This window comes from Aquarana catesbeiana, linkage group LG12 (genome assembly GCF_042186555.1).
Source record: "Aquarana catesbeiana isolate 2022-GZ linkage group LG12, ASM4218655v1, whole genome shotgun sequence".
Lineage (NCBI taxonomy): Eukaryota > Metazoa > Chordata > Amphibia > Anura > Ranidae > Aquarana > Aquarana catesbeiana.
Window position 1 is genome coordinate 236518175 of NC_133335.1, and position 19971 is coordinate 236538145.

Consider the following 19971-nt stretch of genomic DNA (forward strand, 5'->3'; position numbering starts at 1 on the left):
CCATGCGTCAAACGTCCGTTATTATGAGCGGATGACCTACCAGGACCTAAGGGCATTATGAGTATAAGAAAAATATTGAGACTACATAGAGAAGGCTCAGTGGTCAAAAAATAGACCAGAGGATCCCCATCTATGGCATTACTTACTTTTCCGACAGGTACATGTCAGATCTGTCCATGTTCATTGCCGCATTGGATCTGGGAAGGATCCATATGGGGCCTGCCTTAAATATCCCACCCCTCCAAGTGGCGCGAGATCCAATAGGCTCTGGTTAAGGAGCCGCCGCCTCCCCTCCCCCACCACTGTAGGGGGAAGAAGGCCCCCTCCAAGAATCGAGCCAGATGGAAGTCTCCCCGGTGGTCCGGAATGGGAAGGGCCCGCCGACGCTTGTCGTCACTTGTGCCGCAAATCCTGCGTGACGTCATGACGTCCGTGCATGCCGAGGGAAACTCGCGTATGTCGGTGAAGCCAAAGGCACTCGGGAGGATCGCGGGACGCCGCCGGCAGGGATGTAGTCCCTCCAGTGGTCAACAATATGAAGGCCACCTAGAGGGTGGAAAAAGAGGGGGGAAAAAGAAAGAGAAGCCCGGAGTAATGCCTAAAAAGAAATAAACGTAGGGCTTACATGACTGGGTTAACAGGGGTACAATGGTATTTGTAAAAGTAGATAGAATTGGTGGCTAAAGGGGAAGAGGAGGAGCTGGAGGAAAAGTAAGGGATAGGAGGTCCCTCCCCAGCGTCAGTGTGAGCATAGGAAGCAGCTTGGAAGCATGTCATCCCTGAAGGAGCTGATGGGACAACTGCAGGCCGCAGCGGCGGTGAAAGGCGAACGGTGGCTGCGGGACCAGGTCGCCATGGTACTGGGGGCGAAGACAGCTAAAGCCAGCACCGAGAGGAGGGAGTCGGCCCGGGTGCGGCGGTTCCCTTCCGCTGGATCGATTCTCCCCTGACTCACCACCCAGAACGCAGAGACAGGCGAGTAGCCCCACTCATGTCCCTTCAGAGCCCCCTGCGAAGAGAGTGGAGGTTCCGGTACGGGGGGGCTCTGGGAGGTTGCAGAAGCAGAGGCCAGGCTCGACGGGAGGGCCCTCCAGGATATCGGGGTCCCACGACAGACCAGCCATGCGGCATAACACAGAGTTTTCGGGCTCCGCCCCTGGCTCAACCGCAGCAGGGGCGGGGCTTTGGCGGGCGACGATCGCAATCACGGCCGCCGGGGCCAGCTTATTCCTCAGCGGGCAGCTCCCAGTGCTCAAGCATGGTGCGGGGGACGAAGGAAACGGCAGGTGCACTGGGTCTGCGGGAGCGGGACAGCACCAAAGGCCCAGGAAAAGCTACACGCAAGTCGCCAGGAGGGAGGAGGCGTGGCCAACCGGGACGCGAATCACCGGCATCCAGGGAAGGATCCCCTGGAGGGCCATCTATGGCAGCGGAGGAGCAGATCGCGGATCAATCGGAAGGGGGACTTTTCCTGTCAGAGGAGGAAGAACCGCGCAGAAACAGGTCAGTGATGGAGGCGGGACCTTCGGCTGGTGGGACGTCTTCCAGGCAGCCCGGTAAGTCCACTGCTAATTTGGGGTATTTAGAGGATGGGGGGAGTGAGTTGTTAGAACGGGGGGGCACGGTGGGTGGGCCACGGGGCCCTATGCAGCAGGGGGCTCCCCCTGTTGTTCCTCCTCTGGCCACGAGGGTCCATGACCACGCCCTGGCGGAGGGTGGATTGCAGGGGTTCCTGTTGGGTTTGAAGGAATTAGTTAGCAGGTTTGAGTCCGGGGTTACTGGGGCTGTCACGCCCGTGACGGCTTGGGTGGCTCCTAGGGGTGGGGGTTCAGTGTCAGGGGAGGCGGTACCGCAGTCACAGCCAGGACCATCGACAGCAAATCCGTTGCCCGCGATGGTGGACACCGTGGTGGCTTCTCCTAATACGGACGTGGAACAGGCGGCGGGGGACAAAACAGGGGCGACAGAAAGGGGCAGCTAAAAAACAAGACTTGATTAGGTTGGCGGACGTGGCCCTGTGTGAAGTATATGTGTGCTTTGAGGGTTCGTTGGGATCTCATTTGAAACAGGAGGTAAGAGATAAGATTTGGAAGGGGGAATATGTGGAGATATTTTCCCTTCTACCCCTTGAGAAGTTCAACTTGGACAGGCTCATACCTAGGACGTTTCAGAACTGGCTTCAGGCGTTCGCTATTTTGGCCAGCGTGATAGGGGAGAAAAACCCGGAGCATTGCTCCGCACTTTTCTGTTACTTGGATGCGATAGGAGAAGCTCACAGAGTCTACAGGGGAGTGACATGGTTGAGGTATGACGAGCAGTTTCGTCAGCGGAGGGCGATACACTCGGCTCTGTGGTGGGATCACAAGGACATCAGTCTGTGGATGCGTTTGATGACATCGGCGAGGGCACCTAATCAGTTTTTTCCAGGTGGGGCCGGTGGGTCAGCTACTCCTGGACAATCGGCCGCAAAGAAAAAGGGGTTGGTCTGGATTATGGGACATTCCTATGTCTGTTGGGGAGCACGGAGGGCGGATGTTAGACCTGCGGGTAGACAGTTGGGCATTTCCAGAAGGGAGGCTTGCATTAAATGGTTGGGAGTCCCTGGGATGCTTTGGAGCAGGATTGTGCCAGAAGTGCACCGCTTTGCTAGGTTGGACAGGTCCCCGGATATTTTTGTTCTACATGTAGGGGAGGAATGATTTAGGACTTAGGTCAAAGTTAGATATCACGTGGGATATCAAATTTGATTTTCTGTGCCTCCACACTGCTTTTCCTAATATGCTAATTGTGTGGTCGGATGTTATTGCCAGGAGCACATGGCGGTTGGCGAGATCGGTGGAGAGGGTTAACAAGGCCAGGAAAAAAGTTAATAGGGAGGTCAGCAGGTTTGTGGTGAAGAATGGGGGACTAGCCATCAGGCATCTGGAGTTAGAGGTGGATACCTGGCGTTATCTTCGAGATGATGGGGTACACCTCAATGACGTGGGGATAGACATGTGGGCCCTAGGCATTCAGGATAGCATTGAAAGAGCACTGAGGGTGTGGAGGCGTGCTCAAGGGTAGGTTGTACCCTTGCTTGCTGTGGCGGGTGTTGGTCATTGCAGGTAAAGGAAGAAACCCCCCCCAGATAAGGTGAATGCGGGACTCATCGTTAGTATGGGCCCATTGGTGGTATTTCAGCTAATGTTATTTAGCTGGAATTTGATAAAAGGGTGCACTGCGGGCTGTGTTCGAGTTGTCTCTGAGCTAGCTTGTCAGCTGGAGGCCTATTTTCAGTTGAAGGTACCGCAGTGCATGGTGATGATCTTGATGTGATGCTGGGGGGGGAGGTTTTCCTGCATAGACCAACATTACCAGTTGAGGTTTAACAGATGTTGTTTCAAAACATGTTGTTTTTATAGATTTGTTAATAAAGGGGCTGCTACGGCCAATAAATACTCCAAAAATGGCGTGGTCTCCTTTAACCGGTTCAATACCGGGCATTTTCACCCCCTTCCTTCCCAGACCAATTTTTAGTTTTCAGCCCTGTCGCACTTTAAACGATAATTACGCGGTCGTGCGACATTGTGCCCAAACAAAATTGACGTCCTTTTTTTCCCACAAATAGAGCTTTCTTTTGGTGGTATTTGATAATCTCTGCGTTTTTTTATTTTTTGCGCTATAAACAAAAAAAGAGCGACAATTTTGAAAAAAACACAATATTATTTACTTTTTGCTATAATAAATATCCCAATTTTTAAAAAAAAAACACATTTTTTCCTCAGTTTCGGCCAATATGTATTCTTCTACATATTTTTGGTAAAAAAAATCGCAATAAGCGTATATTGATTGGTTTGTGTAAAAGTTATAGCGTCTACAAAATACGGGATAGATTTATGGCACTTTGGATATTTTGTTTAGGGATGCACCAATGCCGTTTTTTTTTTTTTTTTTTTTTTTTTTACTGGTGAGTACGAGTGCCAATACTTTCGGTCAAGTACTCGCCGACATGATTTGAACAGTAATTCCTGTCCAAATCACAGGCGGTTTCCGGCACCGCTCCTGTGTGAACACAGGCTGAAGTCACTATGACAAGCCTATGGACAAGCCTGGGTTTACACAGGAGCGGTTCGGGGAACTGCATGCGATTCGAATAGGAAACGCACTATATTCAGGGGCAGACTGACCATCGGGCAGTTTGGGCACTGCCTGAAGGCCCGTCCGCCAGTAGGGGGCCCCATGACAGCGTCCACTTCGATCTACCCATCAATCACAGCTAGCTGACGGGTAGATCGGGTCCCAAATCCCTGCTAAGAGACTGCAGTGTAGACCTCTCGTGGTGCGCTCCTCCTCCTCCCCGCCGGCTCCTCCTTCCCTCCCGTCCACCCCAGGTGCTTGTATTTGTCATCACCTCGGATGGACGAGAAGAGAGGAGGGGCCGGCGGGGAGGAGGAGGAGCGCATCACGAGAGGTCTGTTTACAGCCGCTTCCCACGCTACTCTGCATCTAGGAAGGAAAGTGCAGCAGCTTGTATGCTGTCCTGTGCTTAAGCGTGTACCACGTGCTGCTATTAGAACGTTGCTGCACAGCTTCCAGTAAGCAAAGCCACCCACCTCAATCAAGGAACTACCTGGGTACCACCGCTTACTCTATATAAAATGTATAGTTGTCACTTGTCACTTACTTCCATGTAACTCTCACAGTCCTCCCCCTGCATGGTCTCCTCCTGTGCCCTCCACCCACCCCCACTGTAACCCCCTGTAACACCCACCCACCGTGTCCTCCTGTGCCACCCACCCTGTGCCCCCCTGTAACCTCCACCTCCCCACAGTGTCCCCTTGTGCCCTCCACCAACCGACAGTGACCCCCTGTAACACCCACCCACCGTGTCCCTCTGTGCCCTCCACCCCCCGTGTCCCCCTGTGCCCTCCACCTCCCCCCTGTGTTCCCCTGTGTGATCCACCCCCCACGTCTCCCCCTGTGCCCTCCACCCCCCTCACAGTGACCTTTTGTTCCACCCACCCACAGTGTCCCCCTGTGCCTTCCACCCACCCACAGTGTCCCCCTGTCCCCTCCACCCTTCAGTGTCCCCCTGTCCCCTCCACCCTTCAGTGTCCCCCTGTCCCCTCCACCCTTCAGTGTCCCCCTGTGCCCTCCACCCCCCTCCACAGTGCCCCCGTGCCACCCACCCACAGTGTCCCCCTGCGCCCTTCAGCCCCCCCCCACGGTGTCCCCCTGTGCCTTCCATCCCCCCCACGGTGTCTCCCTGTGCCACCCACCCACAGTGTTCCCCTGTGCCCTCCACCCACCTACAGTGTCCCCCTGTGTTCTCCAACCCCCCACTGTGTCCCCCTGTGTCCTCCACCCCCCACGGTGTCGCCTTCCCCCCCTAATGGCTACCCTGAGAGACACTGTGCTGAGTCTGGAGGATCCCAGTGCTCTACTGTGTGCCCTGTGTTTTGGTTTGTGCCCTGCTATTTGCCCTACTGCGTGCCCCATGCCCTGCTGTGTACCCCCTGGTGTGCCCTGCTGTGTGCCCCATGCCCTGCTGTGTACCCCCTGGTGTGCCCTACTGTGTGCCCCATGCCCTGCTGTGTACCGCCTGTTGTGCTCTACTCTGTGCCCCATGATGTTCCCCATGCTCTGCTGTGTGCCATGTGATGTGCCTTACTGTATGCCCCATGATTTATGTAGGTGGGGCTTTGTGTGGATTGCGTGTGGGCGGGGACACAGGGGGCCCCATGATCTTCTATTGCCCTGGGGCCCCTGGAGTTTTCAGTCTGCCGCTGGGTGCAGCATTACAAACTGCATACATACTATAACTAAGCATATAGCTGCCGGACCCCGCTGTTATGCCCGGGACCCATAAAGGAGGACCGGAGGTGGGTGCAGGGAGCGGCAGTGGAGAGGCTGACAGAGTCCAGGGATGTGGCGGCTGCCTGAGCGCAGGTAGATCAATAAGGTTTACTTACAATTCTTGAACTTCTGAAAGGTTAGCTGGGAAATGAAGAGTCGGCCGAGTGTTGCCCCTCTGGATGGCACGAAGCGGGAGCGGGAGTCAGGGGGTGGAGCAAGGAGGTCCTGAAGCAGTTTGGAGGCAGGTAGTTTCTTCCTAGTGTGTGTCGGCAAAGCGCGTGATCAGTTGCTAGGACGCCGGAGGCCCTAGCAACAAATGACTGCAAGTAAGGATTGAAGTGGAGGGCGAGCAGGAGAGGCAGAGAGTGCAACTGTGTGCTGCTTTTACTTTAATATCTGGCTGTTTTTTTTTCCCTTCAAAACAGCCAGATTGCTGGGCAGGGGAGGAGACTAAGGAAATGCTTCCACCTCCACTAAACAGACTAATGACATCATCTCAGACTAGGCAAAGTTACTTGACTAAAGCCTTTTTTAATAATAAAAAGAGCAACTTTTATGAAAATTGATAGTGTTGTATATTGTGACATGCCAGAAATGGAATGCTGCAGACTTGTAAAGGTCCACCTATTTATTTTAACATTATACTGTATATCAGACAACAACAAAAAAAACAATGAAAAGGTGTACAAATATAAAACTTTATTTGTTACAAAAAAAAGTTAAAAGGTACTCATATTTACATATATAAAATGAATAAAAAACAAATCAAAAATTTACAACATGAAATTTACAGTTATATTCCTATATGGTCTCTCTCTCTCTGGGGACCTCTGTTAACCTTAATAAAGGATGATCACTGCAGGATGTCCCCACAGATTAGTGCACTAAAAATGGACAAAAAATTTCCCCCCCTCCCCCAATGGCCCATAGACAGGAAATCTCTACATTAGAAAAATAATAGGAATAAATCTGGCTCATACACAAGTAGAATTTTGAGCAAATTTTATTGTTGTAAGAACATTGTTCAACTTTTTTTTTTTTTTTTTCTATTTAACTGTTAGTGGGGTCAAATCGTCATTCGTTTTCAACCGCGGTGATAAGAAAATAACTCCCTAGCAAATTTCTAAGGGCTCATTCACACTAATGTTGGTCTCTGAAGAGCAATCTGCATTAAGTGAGCACTTGATAGGTGGTCAGGAGGTGCCGTATATCATTGTATTGCCTCCTCAGCTCCTGCTTTGTAAAAGCAAGGCTCCGCCACAGGGTTTTACCACCTCCAAACCACTAGTGTGGACAGTGCATGTGACTTTCATTTGGGAAAGTCTTCTTTATTCCATGCGAATGTTAAAAGACAGCAATAAAAAAAAAGTACTTTTCGAGCAGTATTCATTGAGGCATCTAATGTACTGATAATTTTCAATTTTTTTATATTTGCTCAAACATCTACTAGTGTATGGCCAGCCTAATGATCTTGGTCGTCTGTGTAAGGGTAGACTTATAGCCAAAGAGCCGCTTTGTATTGCATCCCAGAAGACTGGAATGATTTGTGAAGGGAATGAGAAGTACAGAATAAAAAGGTAAATGGATTTGGTAAAATTTACAGAAGTGATTGAACAAGCCGACGTTCTAAAAACTAGAAACTCTTTGAATTGGCGACTCTTGTAAACATCCCCCTAGAACAGTGGTCTCTGAACTGTGGCCCTTTGCTTGCTTTATCTGGCCCCCAATTCCTCCCTCTGATACAAGACACTATTCTGCCAGCTGACAATAATGTAAGTAGGGTCCTTTTCTATGGTCTTTTGTGAATCCTAAATTATATACATACACACTAGACATTTCTAGTGTAATCCCTTATATTCAAACATATGAAGGCCTTTTTTGGTTTTGAATAAAGTAAGGAATTAAAATTGACATTCATTTTTATGACCCCCACTGGGGGTGATATTACCTCATTTCCCGCCCCTATGACACCAGAAGAAGAAATGCTACTATTGGGTGTCACCAGGACAGGAAAACATTTATATCAAAACATTATCAGACATTTTAACCTTTACTAAAAATGTATTTTTGTCTTTCCCTGATGGAGAAATTTTCCGGTAGTTCTTGTCCTGAGAGTAAGAGGTCAAATCTCATCACCAGGAGACAGACCACAATAAAAATCCAATGGAGACTTTACCCTATCCCTACTCCATTGAAAATGAAAAGGCTGAAGTTGGGCTTGGAACGAACCCAAAGATGCCATACGCTGCCTTTTGGATGGTTCCTATGGGCTACAACTCAAAAATTCTCCTTGTACTAAATAAGACCGTAATAATACCCCAGTAGCAAAACCTTGAAGGAGACCACGATTTTGCTCGTTCTTACCAGCTCACCCCCTGACCTATTTACACACACTTTTCCTGCACCACCCCACCAATCTGTTGCCCTTTTGGCACCCTGTTGAAATACCCGGTGCTTCCGGATATGAAGGAACATCAGACCTCATCCAATGATACCGTACTCTGGGTTAGCAGACCATTTCCAGGAACAAAACACTGATCTGAGCTGGAGACCACGCTGGACCGATTTAAAATGGTCACTAGTAGATATCAGGTGGTTCCGTGGGTGAGTGGTAGTGCTAACCCCCCTTTTTTGAAGGTCTGGGCTGTTACTTTACTGGTACAATGGAGCCGTTATTTCAACATAGACAAAACCAGGGTGGGGAGCATGCGGTGACCAAAATAATGTGACTCTTGATAGAAGAATACAATCGTTTCGGGGGAAATGCCTCCCGATTTTAGGGCTGCACGTAAATGCTTATGGATGGAAGTTGGCTCTAAGCTTGCTGCCTCTGCATCAGAACAAGCTGGAACTCTTCCCAACTATCCTGAAATATAGGACCTGCTTTGGAGCCCACGCCCATCCATAATCACGTACCTACAGTCCTGAAGAAGAGGGAGGCGAAACACATTGGCTCGATCTGTAAATTTTTAGACTTTCAATAAATTCTTGTATTCTTCCATCAAGAGTCGCAGTATTTTAGACACCGGGCACTCCTTCCTCATTCGAGTTTAGGCATAAAAACCTAACATTTGAGGAGGAGGACTATGTTGTAAACCTTGCGTAAGCTCCAACACCATCCGACACCCCAAAAAAAAAAAAAATCACTAGCGCATTCAGAAGGTGAGCATTTCGGTAGAAAATTGTCCCACATGTTTAGTGTTTGAGCGTTCATTCATTTAAATGGTTAGAACAAGTTAATATTCTGGCCAATGAAATGGATGAACACCCAAACACTTGATGTGCTCAAATGCACTTGCACAATTCTGGGCAAACACCCAGTGTGTTTGAGACCTTACTATTTCTGATAAGGTTTCAAGTTAGGAGATTCCACTGTCCCCCATCCCCCTCCCTGAAACCTCTTAAGACACGTACCAGGTCCCAAGAGGCTGTGGGACCATTCACAAAGCGCAGTGCAACTCGCATAGTGGGAAACCACAATGAGTCACAGCCAGATTCCCACACTAGGCATGCCAGCACCAGGGACCCGAAGACTGGTGAAGAACTGGCTCAGGTGAGGACAACGCCGCATCCCTGGACAGGTAGGTGTTCAGTAGTTGTAGCTTCCGACCTAATTTTTTTTTTTTTTTTTTTCTAGATCCTGAAGAACATCTTTAAAGGAACAAATAACACGATTAAGTGATAATCTTTCATGTTTAGCTTTAAGATACAACTGTTAGCAGAGAAATATGGAGATTACCATTGCCAGACTCCGATTGTAGCGGCCCGGCTCTTACTGTATTCAATTCACACAGCCGAAACAAGAATGCAGAAAATGCAGTGACCTCAAAACTTTCTAAAGGCACAGCATGACAGTCAGGCATTCACCAATTTATGACGGAGAGCTCGGCAATAGCAGTCTTCAGTCTTCCTTTAATGGACGGTTTCCTTAGAGGTATTTTGAATGGCCAGTGCTGTACATGTGTTGGCTCGTGAAAAATAGTACACTCAAAAGTGCAGTGAATATCAGCAAAGTATACAAATAACCAAATCAATTTTTACCCCAAAGTGACTGCAGTGAAATACACCTGATTGGTTGCTTTTGGGTCGTTACACTTTGCAACCGACCACTTGCCATTTTAAACAGGTCCCGTTGGGTTATGGCTTTCAGACTGGACAAGTGTCCTTTCCTGCAGAAAAATCAGTCGCTCTTCAGACTTGGTCTTGGGGCCTTTGAAGTAGTTCTAATGGCGCATCCTCCAGGTTCTCTGCTTGATGGTCTTCTGTGAAGACAAAAATAGAACAAACTCAACTGACTTGTTGGAAAATGGGGCTTAATGGTGTATTGTATACATCCCAGTCATGGCACCGATATGTCAATATATACACATTATTACCAAAAGTACATCCCATGAACTTTAATAGCATCTTAGTCTGTAGGGTTCAATATTAAGTTGGCCCACCCTTTGCAGCTATAACAGCTTCAACTCTTCTGGGAAGGCCGTCCACAAGGATTAGGAGGGTGTCTATGGGAATGTTTGACCATTCTTCCAGAAGAGCATTGGTGAGGTCAGGCACTGATGTTGGAAGGTCTGGCTTGCAGTCTCCGCTCTAATTCATCCCAAAGGTGTTCTATCGGGTTGAGGTCAGATCAGTCAATTCCTCCAACCCAAACTCTCTCATCCATGTTTTTATGGACCTTGTTTTGTGCACTGGTCCAAAGCATTTGGTGGAGAGGGGGCAGAATTATGATCTTTTTTGTTCCAGGGGTTGGGCTTGGCCCCTTAGTTCCAGTGAAGAGAACGCTTAAGGCAAGACATTTTTCATTATTTCATGCTCCCAACTTTGTGGGAACAGTTTGGGGATGACCCCTTCCTTTTCCAACATGGCTGCGCACCAGTGCACCACCCGTGTGTTCGAATATTAACTTTGCTATGGCTTGGGGGCTCCAACATAACCAAGTATGGCCGCCTACTGGCTTCAGAGTGATACAGATGATCATAAAAAGAAAAATTAATAATAAATAATAATAATAATAATAATAATGATTGGTTAAACCCACAAAGTGTTTTTTTTTTTTTACCATCACTATTCCTTTAATAGCTTTTGGAATTTACAGATGCAGCCATTTAGCAATTGGATGAAAAAAGGCATGGCATCATAAAACACATTTGGATAGATAAATAGTGCATTTTATATACAACGATATTAGGACTTTATATTAGGGACTTGAGGAAAGAGAGGATTTGTGCAAAATGAAGGACAGTCCCTTGAAATCAGGGACAGTGGGGAGCTTTGGGAGAGTTGCCTCACTTTGAAGAGATTTCTTCCTCCTTGCGGCACAATAAGTGAAGAATTCTCCTTAATGCAAACAGAGGAAAAAAAAAAAACACCCACACACCCCCTACACTAACAGCAGTTTTAACCCTTACTTTGTCCCGAAAAAAAAAAAAAAAAAGTTTAAATCTGCTTTTATTAAGCCTTACTCACCCATAAGACCTGTTTCAGACAAGGTGCGCACTAAAAATAAATAAACGTATCGTAAGCACTAAATGAATTAAATAATTTTGAAATTTAAATTTAAAATTACATTTTAAAATTTAGTCACCTGACAATTAATAGATGCTTTAAAAATAAATCACTACTGTATTGTAATTTATATTGATTTTTTTTTAATTAAAAAACCCATTATCATTATTTCTAATTGACATTATGTTTTATTTGTTAATTATTTGTTAATTTTAAATGTATCTAAAACATTTTTTTTTTTGGATGAAGTTATGAGAGGGGGTTTATTACATCAATCATGTTTGTTGTCTACATCCTCACTAAGAAGAAGAACTACCCTCTCTATACTAATGATCATTGTCTCTGGTGCAGAAAATGAAGAAAAATCCCCAAATTTGAGTGGTCACAAAAAAAAAAAAAACCACACAGGAAATTGTTATTAAAAGAAAAATCGATATTGTTAATGGTCATTCATCATATATATTGTGAATGATTTTATTGCACAGAGAAATTTAGCGTAGAGCGACCCATTAGGGTGGAGTTACTAAAGGCAAATAGGTTGTTCACTTTGCAAAAGGAAGTTGCACTTTTCAAGGAAGTCCCCCCCCCCCCCCACAGCTAAGTGAATAAGGGAAACCTCTGCTGACTTCCATCATCCAATCATGTGCAACAGTGGCGACCCGTCCATTAGGGGTGCCCGAGCGCTGCCCCCCGCTGCCCCCTCTATCCATGGCCGCCACCACCTATTCATGCACCTGCAGGGGCATGAATTACAGCGGCAGGCTTTTTTATTTTTATTTTTTTAAGCACCCGATTAGAGCCAGAGGCACCAATAGGGGGATGGGGAGGGGGGTCCGTGTGGTGCAGAGCATTACTGTTTGATGCCACCCACAAAAAAAAAAAAAAAATTTACCACCAGCCGCCACTGATGTGCAAGGAAAAATGCAGTTCCTCATTTTCCTTGCATGTGATTGGGTATTCTTTGCCAAGTGAAACTCTACCACATTCTCTAAGCTCTAGGGAAATACTCCCTTGCAAAGTGCAACTTCCCTTTGCAAACTGAACAAGCCCATTGTGTTTCTATAGAATATCTGGATGGATTTGTTCCATTCGGGTGGCAGCAGATTTTTACAGGAGTATTTTTGATTGGAATTTTTTGCCTGAACATTTGTTCTATAGATTGATTTTGCTCAGACATGCACTTTATCCTCATTGTGAAAAGAAAAAAAAAAAAATTATAATATAATATAATATATATATATATATATATATATATATATATATATATATATATATATATATATAATAATATTTACCTCTTCTTTTCTGAGTGAAGGACATTCGGCGACGTCGCAGGAGAAAAAGAGCAACACAAATTGCAAGGACCAGCACCAAAAGAATTGGAATGATGATCATTTTGTCATTATCGGTGCCTTCCACCTTGTCAGTTCCTGTCAGAATAAAAAAGATAAAATCACTTAAATGGTTCTTTTCAGGGAACATATAGCTTATGATTTTACCAAACTTTACCAAAAATAATCCAAGTTTGCCCACTTACAAAGAAATAAAGGGTCCATCATTTTAATCATAGGTGTATTTATGATAGAGACAGGAAATAAAAAAAAAAAAAAAAAAAAAAAGGAAAAAGTACATGATACAAATGTTATAAATGGAGTTGCAGTTCATTGAATAAAATAAGTATTTGATCCCCAACAAAACATGACTTAGTAGTTGGTGGAGAAACCCTTGTTGGCAATCACAGAGGTCAGACGTTTCTTGTAGTTGGTGACCAGGTTTGCACACATCTCAGGAGGGATTTTTTTCCACTCTTCTTTACAGATCTTCTCTAAATCCTAAAGGTTTCTTGGCTGTCACTTGGCAATTCAAAGTTTCAGCTCCCTCCATAAATTTTCTATAGTATTAAGGTCTGGGGACTGGCTAGGCCACACCATGGCCTTATTGGACTTCTTCTTGAGCCACCCCTTTGTTGCCTTGGTGGTATGTTTTGGGTCATTGTCATGCTGGAAGACCCATCTGTGACCCATCTTCAGTGTCCTGGATGAGGGAAGAAGGTTCTCATCCAAGATTTTACAATACATGGCCCCATCCATTGGCCCCTCAGTGTGGCAAAGTCAGCCTGTACCTTTAGCAGAGAAACAGCCCCAAAGCATCATGTTTCCACCTCTATACTTGACTGTAGGGATGGTGTTCTTAGGGTCATAGTCAGCATTTTTCTTCCTCCAGACCTGGCGAGCCGAGTTAATGCCAAAGAGCTCAATTTTGGTCTCATCTGACTACAGCACTTTCTCCCAATCCTTCTCTGAATCATTTAGATGTTCATTGGCAAACTTCACACGGGCCTGTACATGTGCCTTCTTGAGGAGGGGGACCTTGCGGGCGCTGCAGGATTTCAGTCCATGGCGGCGTATTGTGTTACCAATGGTTTGTTTGGTGACTGTGGTCCCAACTGCCTTGAGATCATTCACAAGCTCCTCCCGTGTAGTTCTGGGCTGATCCCTCACTTTTCTCATGACCATCCTCACCCCATGAGGAGAAATCTTGCATGGAGCTCCAGACCGAGGGCGATTGATGGTTATTTTGTATTTCTTCTGTAGCGGGCACCTATTTTTACATAGGAAACTAACAATAAAGGTCAGGTAAATTTAGACAGGCTTGTGCTGTTACAACAGGCCTGTTGGTTAATTTCTTATTTGAGTGACAGGTGTTTGTATTCGAGTCCCGGCCAATCATTAATTTGGTTGGATAAGGCCCAGAACTCTGATATAAAAGCTGAGTCACATGATCAGCCGAGGTCCCTGTCTTGCTGTTTGCCGTGAGAGCCGGAGTGGCTCAACCTGGTTCCCGGAGGGGAAAGGTCCCCCCTCCGGGGAGCCAACGGAGCTTCGCCCTAGCCAGGTTGGTGGAGGTCTGGTCCTCATGGAGGAACAGACGATATCCTGCAGCATGTAGTTCTGGATGTCGTAGGCCGCCCCTGCGGGGAGGGGAGCGGGCCATAGACAGAGGAACAGGGAATCATTTTGGATGAAGCGGCAGCAAAACGGAAGGAAACTGGGCGATCAATCGTTTATGAGTGGCACATGGACTATTGATCAAGTGAGTGAAAGCCCAAAGGGAAGGGTACTGTCAGTGACTGAGGTTGTTGATGCACAAGTCGGTATGATGGGTGATTATGGCCCCTGACTTAGAGTTCAACATTGCCCTGGGAATCCAATCAGTCAAGCAAGGAGGTGACCAGAATGACTCTTGTAATTTAATCTGAAAGTACCATGCAAGTGGGAAGTAGTGGCAAAGAGGTAGCGGTGAAGCTGCATACACACACATAGAGAAATGGATTGTTCCTTTTAAGTCATCCAGATGAAAAGTTATTTAGGGTGACTCTTTATCATTTAAATTCTCTATTAAATCTACTTCCATCCTCCCTGATCAAAGTGATCGTTTGAAATGTTTTATCTGACCATCCGCAATTATTCTTTGATGTTTCCTGTAAGAACCATGTTAAGATTGAAATGCAATCTTAGAGAGAATCTCAAAGAAAGTCCTTCTCCTATCCCAGTTTTGTGTTAATGAATAAAGCATTGGAAAAAGCACTAAGGACTGTGACTTTGACTCTATGGGCTGCGAAGTGGCAAATGTGAATTACGGATATGGCCAATTCTAAGCCGCTCCTTCGGGGGTCAGCGCTACACTTCCATTTGCAAATAATCGCTCCAACAGTTGTCTCCTTCTCACCAAGCTTCTTGCTGATGGTCTTGTAGCCCATTCCAGCCTTGTGCAGGTCTACAATCTTGTTCATGATGTCCTTTGAGAGCTCTTTGGTCTTGCCCATGATAATGAGGTTTGAATGGAGGAAAGATTCTGTGGACAGGTGTCTTTTATACACATAACGAGTTGTCGTTAGGAGAACCTTCTTACATTGACAGGACTAATCTGTGTACCACATGAGCTCCTACTGTAGCCAGAATTATTGTTGGTTGGTAGGGGATCAAATACTTATTTTACTCCATTTCTAACATTTGTATCATGTGTGTTTTCTGGATTTTTGGTTGATATTCTGTCTCTATTATATAAAATACACCTATGATAAAAGATATAGACCCTTCATTTCTTTGTAAGTGGGCAAACCTACAAAATCTGCAAGGTAGCAAATCATTATTTTCCACCACTGTGGACTATAAGGTCACATCCTGCTCCCCGGCTCCCAGCAGTACTAGCCTGGCCACAGATTCACGTTAAGGGGACCCGTCTCAGCTTTGGCTTGTGCTTCAATTGTGTATACTCCCATACTTATAGCCCACGATCGAGACGTCTCCATTTCATTAGTTGTACATTCAAATGATCAGGAGAAGGCAGTAGAACACACTTTATTGATGCTACACAGCAGAGGCCCTGAAGTTGTGCAGGTCAGCTCAGCACATCCTGCTCCCCCCTCCCAGCAGTGACTTAGCAGCACTAGCCTGGCCTAGCCAACAGAGGAGCCTCCACTTGTAGGTTGCACATTCAAATGATCAGGAGAGGATAGCGGAACTCACCAACATGACTGGGTCGGATTTGGCAAATCAGTTTCTCCTTCTTTTCGCCCTCTTTCACAGAAGATATGTTGCAACAGATTTCCATTCCCCTGGTCTCATCTGTCAGCTTAAAGGTGTCTTGCAACTTTGTAAATACTTCTTCTGTCTCGCTTTTTGGAAATGTTGTATTTTTATAAATGTTTCCACGCTTGTCCATCCAGAAAATTGTTGAATTGTAATCGCTTTCCACATCAACTTCACATGTCAGGTTATCTGTACTGGATGAGAGCTTTGGCTCACACATCCCTAGGTAGAATCAATCAGTCAATTAATAAATCAATCAATAGGTTACAGTTAATATTTGTTAACATTGTTCTGAAATTTGCATTCACTTGGATAAGTTCTTGATTCACTGATACAAAATGTGTCACTAGTGTGCTGGCCCCACATGTGTATGTGTGTCTAACCCTCGGGGGGCGCTATCCATCAGATTGGGGTACTCCTAGAAACCCCCAGGAGCAGTCTCTATAAAGTCAATACAAAAAGGAGCACAGCACCCTAACCCAAGATTTAGTCCAGTGAATGTTTATTAATAACTTCAAAAAAAGGTCATAAAGTACCGGTATATCCAACATGTTTCAGGGGCTTGCAATTCCTTTGTCAGGGCTGGGACTGATGAAGGAGGATTGGTGAGCCCCCCCAAATATATTAACTGTTACTAGAGGTTCACAAGGCAATTTGAATGTCTATATAAAAAAAAAATTAAAAGTTTCACAACTCAAGATTTAGTTTAGTGAATGTTTATTATTCACTTCAAAAATGTCATAAAAGTATATCCAATGTGTTTCAGGGGCTCACAAATCCCTTCATCAGGACTGGACCCAATGAAGGAGGATTTGTGAGCTCCCCAAAAATAGTAAATGTCCCTAAAGGTTGACAGAGTGTTTTGAATGTCTATATAAAAAAGGATGGGAGTGCCACAACTCAAAATTTAGTACAGTGAATGTTTATTATTAATTTCAAAAATGTTATAAAGTATATGCAACACATTTTGGGGGCTCCCAAATCCCTTCATCAGGACTGAACCCAATGAAGGAGGATTTGGGAGCCCCCTCAAAATATTAACTGTTCCTAGAGATTCACAAGGCAATTTGAAGGTCTATATAAGATTATGAAAGTGGCACAACTCAAGATTTAATCTATTGAATGTTTATTATGCACTTTAACAGGTCCTACAGTATATCCAATGCGTTTCAGGGGCTCATAAATCCCTTTCATCAGGACCTGATTAGGGAGGATTTGTAAGCTCCCAAAAATATTCACTGAAAACTAGAAAAAAAAAAAAAAAAAAAAACACACATTCTCAATTTGTATAGATTCATTATGTTACAAATTTCGTTACATAAAAATGTATTCAATTTCTAACGAATTCCAATTTTACAGAACGATTCGAATCCGGTTCAGTCAAAAAATGGTCAATTTGAATTCAGTGAGAATAGGTGGTTGTTAAGGAGCGGGCCAGGAAGCTGGTCGCCGACGTCTATGACAACCGATGGCTCAGCAGCTGTCAGCGAGCTTCCCCACTGACAGCTGAAATGTAAACAAAAGAATACCGGCAATAAAATAAATTCAGAAATAAGGAAAAAACAGCATGCCCCCCCCCCCCCCCCCAATCCATACCAGTCCCTTTGGGTCTGGTATCGATTTTAAGGGGGAACCCCATGCAAAAAAAAAAAACAAAAAAAAAAAAACAAAAACCATAGGGCCAATTCAAAAGGTCATAAAACTATATCCAACGTGTTTCAGGAGCTCACAAATCCCTTTATCAGGGTCGGGCCTGATGGAGGATGGGTGAGCTCCTGAAACATGTTGGCTACACCTTTTGTTGTAAATATGAAATATTTGCTGGAATAAATCTTGAGTTGTGGAGCTCTCATCCTTTTATATAGAGTCATGTTATACTTCTAATAGCATTATCACCATCTGTACAAGTAACAGCTACACTCAATAGGTCTCTAGGCAGGGAAGCTGTATATTACTGGGGCTCCCATTGTCCAGTACCCCTCCCCTATCCATATCAATGGCTGCATAAATAAATAAAATTAATTAAAGCTGAATGTCAGGAAAAAAAAAAAATAAAAAACCCACACACACCACACCCATTATTGCAGCTCTGTAATCATTAATCCATCATTACATGTCTTACTTGGCATCAGACTCTTGCAGTCCTTGTACAGCAGAGCTCAGAATGAGGGAAGCAGCCAATCAAGTCATGTACTGTTAACATGCTGATAGGTGGAGAGAGCAGAGTGACAGATAAGCGCATCACTGTGCTGCTTCTCCTTTCACTGTGCAGTCACAGGCAGGGGGCTGGTCCTTGACCGGTCAGAGGAAGTAGGTTAAATGGATTGCTGGTCATCATTCAAATGAGAAAACCAAAAAAGGACATCTAGTGGCAGAAAAGGAGTATTGCGGTGCAGCTCTGGATTGAAGGTCTGTAGTGCAACAAAAAACCTGTTTTTTGTTGGAAGTTTTGCTTTAAGTATATTATTGCTCCTATTGCTCGATGTTCAGCCACCAAAATCTCATTTAGCTCACTTTATTTTGCCTTTCCTTACCTGTCACCATTATATGAAAATTGATGGTCTTCGTAGGGTCAGTGTCATTAGTTTCATAGGAAAGGGCATATTTCCCCCGATCCTGGAAGGTGACACTGTGCACAGTCAGGTTCATCTGTCTTCGGCCGTCTCCGAACCGAATACAATAATTTCCATTCTCTGTGCAGGACGACTCGTGACTCTCATTGAGTGACAGTAATGTATTTTCTTCTGTCTCATGGAACATTCTCAGTCCTGCAGTTAATATTTCCGAAGTTCCTCCGCTTGTGGGGATTTCTATCTTTTCTCCACAATCCTCCGTTTTTATTACTAATAGAGAGGGAAAAGGAGTCATTTTAACTGAATTCATAGTTTTAGCTCTTTTTATTTAAACGCTTTATTTAATTTTAAGCAAAAAAGGCTGACAATTCAAAGTTAGCGCTTATACAAGCATGATAGAAGATCTAGATTTAAAAAAAAAAAAAGTATAATATACAAATAAATGTCATGTTGTATAATGTCGTTAGAGTGGGAGCTTCATCCTGGGTATACTGAAGGAAATATATCAAATATTGCAGCTTATCTGCTGATAGGTGATCCCCCCCCCCCCCCTTTTTTTTTTTTCACCTGGTGATCCTGCCAGTAACACATTTCCTGCCCCTGGGAGGCCACGCTCACTCTTCCACTATACTATATGGATAAAGAGATTGAAACGCGCCACAGGTTGTGCTCAGCCCGAGTGGCGGTGACCTGACTTCCCGACTGCATTTGATCCCTTCCTGCCGACAGTATGCAGATATGTGGCCTCACCAAAGTGGGTCTTTATCTTAGGGGCCATGTCATGTCTTATATGCAAGTTATTGTGAGAACTTTGAGTGTACCCGAGTATAGAAGCCTTCATGGCCATAAAGCGTTATCCACCCAAGAAGAATATAAAATATTGCAGCTCAGTCAGTCATAGGTAGACACGTGCAATTCATTTCAAAATTTTTTTTTTTTTTTTTTTTTAAACTAATTTTTACAAATCAGTTAATTTGGAAATATCCGAATTAACGAAAACCCATTTACCAAATTTTTCCGTAAATTACTAATAACTTAACTATTACTAGACATGTGCAATTCGTTTAATGAATTTAGACAAATTCAGAAATCCAAAAATAAGAATGAAAATCCAAAACAACGAAAATCCAAAATAATAAACTTGAACTTAAATTTTAGGTATTGAAATTTCCTTTCAAATTTGGCTGTTGGTGAATGTAATGAATACAAATTTTCCGTAATAATGAATACCGCATCTAAACCAATGGAATGTAGCAAATTAACCACTTCAGCACCGGAGGATATGCCCCCTCAATGAGCAGGCCATTTTTTTTGCGATACGGCAATGCGTTGCTTTAACTGACAATTGCGCGGTCGTGCGTCATTGCACACAAACAAAATTGATTTCCTTTCCCCCCCACAAATAGAGTTTTCTTTTGGTGGTATTTGATCACCTCTGCAGTTTTTATTTTTTGCGCTCTAAG

The 19971-nt window shown here is 44.8% G+C and overlaps 1 protein-coding gene across 4 annotated transcripts in view; it reads right to left on the reverse strand.

The window, feature by feature from the left end:
• Nucleotides 1-6519: 6519 nt before the first annotated feature.
• The window catches only part of LOC141113685 (uncharacterized), a 46270-nt gene continuing 32818 nt past the window's right edge, over nucleotides 6520-19971 (reverse strand). For 3 of the 4 annotated variants that reach the window (XM_073606946.1, XM_073606945.1, XM_073606947.1), the window contains 5 exons: nucleotides 18470-18778; nucleotides 15873-16157; nucleotides 12639-12773; nucleotides 11305-11334; nucleotides 6520-10097 (listed from right to left, as the gene is read on the reverse strand). In XM_073606946.1, coding sequence (XP_073463047.1) covers nucleotides 10027-10097; nucleotides 11305-11334; nucleotides 12639-12773; nucleotides 15873-16157; nucleotides 18470-18778 — 830 coding nt within the window. In that variant the 3' untranslated portion in view covers nucleotides 6520-10026. The remainder of the gene's footprint in view (nucleotides 10098-11304; nucleotides 11335-12638; nucleotides 12774-15872; nucleotides 16158-18469; nucleotides 18779-19971) is intronic. The other variant, XM_073606948.1, reaches the window with a different exon arrangement.